The sequence below is a fragment of the Magnolia sinica genome, chromosome 3, assembly GCF_029962835.1.
Source record: "Magnolia sinica isolate HGM2019 chromosome 3, MsV1, whole genome shotgun sequence".
NCBI lineage: Eukaryota > Viridiplantae > Streptophyta > Magnoliopsida > Magnoliales > Magnoliaceae > Magnolia > Magnolia sinica.
The window spans coordinates 47,320,956-47,328,461 of NC_080575.1; the positions used below are offsets into that span (position 1 = coordinate 47,320,956).

The 7,506-nt window shown below is 37.8% G+C and overlaps 1 protein-coding gene across 1 annotated transcript; it reads left to right on the top strand.

The window, feature by feature from the left end:
- The first annotated feature begins 1,136 nt into the window (after positions 1-1,136).
- LOC131238876 (protein FAR1-RELATED SEQUENCE 5-like) lies at positions 1,137-3,575 on the top strand. The gene is made up of 2 exons (XM_058236465.1): positions 1,137-3,432; positions 3,553-3,575. The coding sequence occupies exons 1-2, from the start codon at positions 1,137-1,139 to the stop codon at positions 3,573-3,575; spliced, it is 2,319 nt and encodes a 772-aa protein (XP_058092448.1).
- Positions 3,576-7,506: the final 3,931 nt, after the last annotated feature.

Sequence of the window (7,506 nt, forward strand, 5' to 3'; positions counted from 1 at the left end):
TATGGCCCTCGGAAATTTTTAATGGCAGGTGTCACTCTCCCCTCTATTTTCTGTGGTGGGGTCCACTAGATCTTGGGATCTGACTCATTCTTTAGATTATGCCCCCCTCTCATACTCTCTCTCTATCCGAAGAGAAAATCTTCTCTCAAACCCACCCTATCAAAAACACCATACACCTCTCTCTCTCTTGGCTCGACATCCGTGACAGCTTTCTAATTGTGTCGTTCTTCCACTCTCCCAGAATCTGCTCTCTCTCTCTCTCTCTCTCTCTTCCCCATTCTCTATTGTTTTGGATCGGTTAGGGCTTCCTAGATTTGGGAAAGCTAAATCTGGTTAGAGTTTTGATATTCCAATTTCTGCAATGTGTAAAAATATATATATATTTTTTTAAAAGAAACTTAATCAGAAACAATCAGATTTAAAGAGATATCATGAAATTGAACAAAAAAGTTTTTCCTTCTCCTTTTAATTGAAAAAACCAAACTTAAATAGATATACTTATAAGGAAAAAAATTTATAACTTTGCCTTAAAAAAACATATCCAAAAAAAGCAATGTGTATCAATGAATAATTATAATAGTAATCTATTTAGCATAGGCAATGAGATTGAATTAATTACAAGTGAAGTGATATAAGATTCTAAATATGAGAGAGTTGAAGATGTTATTTTCAGCACATGTGGGAGTCATGGTGGTCTAGGAAGAGATCCGTTCCACTCATTAGATGGGTCCACCATGAATAACACCTTACCCAAAATCAAGCCCTAGTTGTAACAAAAAAAAATGGACTAATAGGCTATTCAATGTACATGCTAGTACAGTTGATGGGGTTTTTTTTCTGGTCCAGGGACTGTTGATAGTGGGACCTACCTGATGAGTGGCCTGGATCTTGAAAATGTGTACTACATTGACACAATTGTGACTAATGTTATCCTAAATCTCTACTCCCGCGAATCCCCTAACATATGTCAACATGTAATTTCTTTTTTAGTTCAGATGAGTCACTCTCAAAGGCTGCTTAGAATGAAATTATTGTTCTGTGCAGTACTTTTGCTATTTTCTATTCCTCATATTGGACTTGGACAATGCCTCTGAGAAAGCATCAATTTTTTTTGTAGGTCGTACTACTATTAACAAATGAATGCCGATGGAGAGGATCCCATTAAGGCAACTGACTCATGTGAAGGAACTGTTTCTAGAAGTGAATGGATTCCTGAAGTAGAAGAATCTAAAAAACCAATTGTAGGGAAAACTATATTCTCTTCATTGGAAGAGGCCTATGAATTTTACAATAACTATGCAAGATGTGCTGGTTTTAGTGTTAGGAAATGCTCTTGCAAGTATGCTAGCGAAAGTAAGATGGATGATAGCAGTAGTGAAATGGAAGATGAATTAAACTTGAAGAAAAATAGATTGATAGTTTGGAAAAGATTTGTAAGTGCGAGAGAGGGAAATACAAATCAGAAGGCACAAAAGAAAAAAGGCCAACTAAAAAGGAGAAGGGGTGAAACAAGAGATAACTGTCCTGCCGTTATGATTGTGGCGTTTCAAAAATCCATTTCTAAATACATAGTTAAAAAATTCATTGAGGTGCATAGTCATGACCTGGCCACACCTCGTAAGAAGCATCTATTGAACTCCCATCGTATGGTGACGAAAACGCAAAGAAGCTTACAAGACGACTTCCAAGCATCCAACATTAAGACGACACAAACAATGGCCGTTCTTTCAGCACAGTTGGGTGGGTACGAAAATATAGGTTGCACTGAAAAAGACTTGACAAATTATGAAAGGGATAAGAGACAGAAATCCAAGGGTCGTGATGCTCAGATGTTGTACGAACATTTTGAAGAAATGAAAGAGTTGCATCTAACATTTGAATATGAAGTGAAAGTTGACGAAGAAAATAGCTTATTACATTGTTTTTGGGCCGATCATATTGCACGTCAGTCGTACAAATATTTTGGTGATGTTATAGTCTTTGACACTACTTATAATACCAACCAGTATGGTTTGATATTTGCTCCATTTACGGGAGTAAATCATCATGGGCAGTCTATTACTCTTGGATGTGGTTTCATACACGATGAAACCACTGAATCTTTTATTTGGTTGTTTGAGTCGTGGCGTAAAGCGATGCAAGGAAAGTCACCTAAAGCCATAATAACAGATCAAGATCCAGCAATGACGAAGGCCATTTCTATTGTATTTCCAAATACATTCCATCGGTATTGTATTTGGCATATAATGCAGAAGGTACCTAAGAAATTAGGAGCCATCGTACATAGGGATGAATTTATTCGACCATTCAATGATTGTGTATGGAATTCGCAAACGTCTGAAGATTTCGAAGATTCATGGGAAAAATTGATGACAGAGAATGGTTTGGAAGATAATGTATGGTTGAACTCTATATATGCAATCCGCCATAAATGGATACCCGCATTTGTATGGCATGTATTTTTCGCGGGTATGTCAAGTAGCCAGCGCAGTGAAAGTATGAATGCATTCTTTCGTAGTTATATCTCGAAACGTAATTCATTTATAGATTTCATTGTTCGGTTTGATAGGGCACTTGCTCGCCAAAGGCATAACGAGCTTGCTGCAGATCATGAAACGATAAGTAGTAAGCCAAAGTTAAAAACGCCATGTGAAATGGAAAAAGTAATGGGCGAGACATACACGAGGAGGATATTTTATAAATTTCAGAATGAATTATTTGAAGGATTGGATTATGTTGCAGAAGGTGAAAGGGAAAATGATGATATTTATGTCTATAACGTATTCAAAGTTGCAAGCTTGGAAGAAAACGATTGCGACCGAGTGGTTAGATATGAAGTGAGTAAAAAACATGCTGATTGTAGTTGTCTCAAATTTCAGTTCGAAGGTATACCGTGTAGACATATATTATGCGTACTTCGACATGTTCGTATACCTATATTGCCAGAGTATTACATTTTGAAGAGATGGACACGGTATGCAAGAGTAGGTTCTATTCACGACAACGACGAGGTATCAATCAAGCCAGATTGTGATGATTCCATCTCACTACGTCATAGTGATTTATCTCAGATTTGCCGATTACTTGTCGATGAAGGGTCTTCCTCAAAACAAGGGTATCTCTTGGCTAAGGAAAGGTTGTATGACATTTTAAGGGATGTTCGAAGTATAGAGTCGGAACCATGTACTGAAATTATAAGAAAACCAGCAAGGAAGCCAACTAGAAAGCAGAAAATGAAAATCAATGATCCAAAACCTGCCAAAACGAAAGGAACCGGAAAGAGAATGATATCCGAGAGGGAAAAGGGTTTTAAAAAGAAAAAGGATCAAAGAAGATGCAATGGTTGTGGTAAGCGTGGAAAGAAGCATGACAAAAGAAATTGTCTAGCATTATGTGATACACGTACTTCTGTTATAGAGCATGGAGCACAAGGTATACTATTTTTTCATTAATTTATATGTGTACATTATAGCATTGTAATTTTTTTAATTAAGAAAACTGTTTGATTGTAAAATAAATTCTATAAATCTGATGACATTTTTTTTTATCTAGGTTTCGATCGAGAAGTTTCTTAGAGTGGTCGATGCTATATGAGTTTACTTCTTTCGTTTATTTTTCTTGGCTGTAATAAAATGAAAAAAGTAGAACATAAATTTGCACAGCATTGTTCTCTCCATAGAACTTATTAAAGGGTTTGTTTATGTAATTGAAATAACATTTTTCTCAAATATTGGTGTGCTTCAAATATTATCAATTTTTTTTCTAATGTTTGGGCAATATCTATAATTTGTAGGAAAAGAAAATTGAAGAGGTTGTGTTCAATCGTCCCCAACATGAGCAGGATAAAAAAGAAGAAAAAAAGAGTAGGTCAAGCATCTACAGATGTCATTTTCATTTTTTGTTTTTCTTTTCATTGGTTTACATATTAGAGGATTACAGTTTGTTCATTGGTTTTGGTGGGTCCATGGCCTAGCACCCATGGATGTGGTGCTAGGCTGTTGCTGTTTTTGCTTCTAGTTAACAAGAGTTGTTTAACAGTGGGATTTATGCACTTAAATCTTGAAATGTTTCAAGTAATGTTTGAGAAATCAATAGGTCATAGCGGTCAGGTTGCTAAGGACATATTTTGAAGAGTCATATGATGCTCAAGGCAGTACAATGCTTGATGTGCAGGTACTCGAATGGATGAACATTCCTTGTCATTAAAGTAGGACCAATAAATATTTTTTCAATTCAAAACGTCATACTGTGAAAAAAAAAAAAAACACTTGAATGTGGCTAATGTAGGTACAGTTAAAACAGACAAAAAGAGTCAGACAAAAGAGTTAAAGCGGAAAAGCTAAAACAAGAGCCAGGAGGTGCATGGATTTCTAAACATGGGCCCACTTATGAGAAATGAAAACCCGAGTATACTTTTCAAAGCCTCTATATCTTGTGAGATAGAGAGAGAGAGTAAAAGGATTAGTGCGGATTTGGCGAGAAATTACCGCACGCAGATTAGCTACTGACCGGTTGAGTAGCATGATGACGTCATCAAGTTCCGTGGGATCCATCATGATCTATGTGTTATATCCATCACGATTTTATATATATATACAAGGCTCAAGTGGACCACACCATAGGAAGCAGCGGTGATAATAATTCTCACCGTTGAAAATTTTCTAGGGCCCACCGTGATTTATATTTGCCATCCAACCTATTCATAAATTTACATAGATATGGATGAAGAGAAAACACAAATATCAGCTCTATCCAAAACTTCTTTGGCCACCAGGAATTTTTCAACGGTAAGAGTTTAATCCTCACTGTGTAGCCCACATCTATCTTGGATCTGCCACATTTTTGAGCTAATAGCTTAAAATGATGAAAAAAAATGGATGGACGGTGTGGATAAGACCGTAGAAAACATTACCGTGGCCACTCAAAGCTACCTCCTGTTCCAGGGACGGGTAGAGGTGGGACGCGGTACGCGTCCACAGACTCCCTGACGAATTGAAAGTCACCAAGTTCTGTGGGCCACTCCATGATGTATGTTTTGTATCTACACCACCCATCCATTTGGGGACATCATATTAGAGCATGATCCAAAGAATGAGTCAGATCCCAAGATCTAGTGGACCCCACCACAGAAAGTAGCGGGGAGAGTGACGCCACCATTAAAAAGTTCCAAGGGCTACAAAAGCTCTCGATAAAGATAATATTTGTGTTTTCCCTTCTTTCATGTCTACGTTAACACATGAACAGATTGGATCTCAAATAAAAATGATGGTGGACCTTTTGAAGGTTTCAACAGTAGGCGTCACTCTCACCACTGTTTTCTATGGTGGGGTCCACCTCAGCCTTGGACCTACCTCATTCTTTGGTCAATATCCTAAAATGATCTCTCCAAATGTATGGACGGTGGGGATACAACACATACATCGTGTGGGGCACACAGAACTTAGTGACGTCACTCCAGTCGACTCTGGCTACTCAACCTACGCCAGTATCCATTCCGCATCAGCCTCTGTGGTGACGCGGATTTCGTGCGAAAGCCTTTGGCATAAGATGTTCCCGGGCAAGGATGTTGGGTGGGGCCCACCACCATGTTTTTGGAAAATATATTCCGTTCATCCATTTTGCAAGCTAATTTTAGGATAACCAACAAAAAATGAGGTGGATCCAAGACTCGACTGGGCCACACGAGAGGAAACAGTGGGGTTTCAGTGAGAATCGTTGAAACATTTTTATGATCATAGAAGCTTTTTTTTAGGATAAATTTTCTATATTTTCACTTCATCCCTATGTTAATCACCTTATAAACGGTTTTGATGGCATATAAACATCAAGGCAGAGCCTAGGAAGGTTTTAACGGTAGGTATTTCTTTCTCCAATTTTCCCTCTCGTGTGGCCCACTTTAGTTTTGGATCCACCTCGTTTTTGCTTGATTTTCCTAAAATGAGCTCTATAAACGGATGAACGGAGTATATTTCCCAAAAACATGGTGGTGAGCCCCACCCAGCATCCTTGCGCAGGAACGTCTTGCGAAAGGCTTTCACAGGAAATCAAATCTACCCCCTAATTACGCTCGCAATTTGCAAAGTTTGTTGAAAATTTAGGTGGGGCCAACCATGATCTTTTTGAGAAATCTACCCCGTCCATCCATTTTTCCTTATCATTTCAGGGCATTATCCCAAAACTGAGGCAGATCCAAATCTCAAGTGGATCACATCGCAGGAAGCATCGGTGATAATGATTCTCACCGTTAAATATTTTTTAGGGCCCACTGTGATATTTATTTGACATCCAACCTGTAGATTAGGTCATGCAAACCTGAATGATGAAAAAAAAGCAAATATCAACTTGATCCAAAAATTTGGTAGCCCCAGGAAATTTTTATTGGTGAGAGTTCAATCAACACTGTGTGGCTCACTTGAGAATTTGATCTACCTCACTTTTGGGTTCATACCATAAAATTATTTTTAAAAATGTATGGACGGCATGGATTTATCATTAACATCTTGGTGGGACCCACCTAGCATCCTAGCGAAAGAATTTTATGTGAAAAGGCTTTCGCCGCATCCTTCGGAGAGGGGGTGAAGAGACGTGCAAGAGAAGGAAAACTCGCTTTTTTAAGCTCGCGCTAAGAGCGCCTTCATCCAAACCGTCTACCTTATCCGACGGTTGATAGGAAGGTTCGCACATAATGACGTGCGAACCGGTGCATAGCTGAGCGTTCCTCTATATATATATATATATATATATATATATATATATCATTTTTCATATTAATAAAGTTATAGATGGTGTGCTCTCACCTTTAAGGAAGAAGAAGAAGAAGAAGAATATAACTGAAAGTAAACCACTGAAACAGTGGAACACAATATAGACTGATTAATTATAAGCTAAAAAATAAAAATAAATAAAAAAAATACTAAAATAATAACCATCGAAATTTGACAGGAAATGTAAATTAAGCCATTTGCTAGATCTGTTGAACAAGTGAACTAGTTAAAGTGGGCCCACTGTACCGTTAAGTGTCATCCACTAAAACATATAGACGTGATGATTCCCTAGCATGGATACGGGATTTTGCATTTTCGTGCCTGTGCCCCTGCTAGTCATGAGTCTGGTGTAAAGTAATAAGCACATGCCATGTTGGGTTCTGCAGTCACGTGTATGCCAGTCACGAGTCTTTTTAGTCTCTCTTTTTCTTTTCTTTTTTTTCTTCGTAAGCTTGTTTTATTTGCAGGTTTGCTTCCTTGTTTTGGTTGGTAATGAAATTATTTTCACCCGAAGGGAAAAAAAAAGAAGGAAATTGACCGTACTCACCTCGAAGTCTGGGTAAATTACCCAGAAAGCTAGGTCATTCTATATATTCTAAGAAGGGCCTCCTTACATGCTTCCAAAACTTACTTGGACCAAAATGCCCTTATTTTTGTTTCAATGGTTATACGGTTTTCTAGGAAATAAGAAGTTACGTCATATTTAATGCCAAGAAAGTGATGTATACGGAATCCTTTTTTT

Excerpts from the sequence above, each read along its gene's own strand:
- LOC131238876 (XM_058236465.1), top strand. The coding sequence starts at position 1,137 with ATGAATGCCGATGGAGAGGATCCCATTAAGGCAACTGACTCATGTGAA. Across the intron at positions 3,433-3,552 it reads TATAGAGCATGGAGCACAAG|GTTTCGATCGAGAAGTTTCT; the intron begins GTATACTATTTT and ends TTTTTTATCTAG.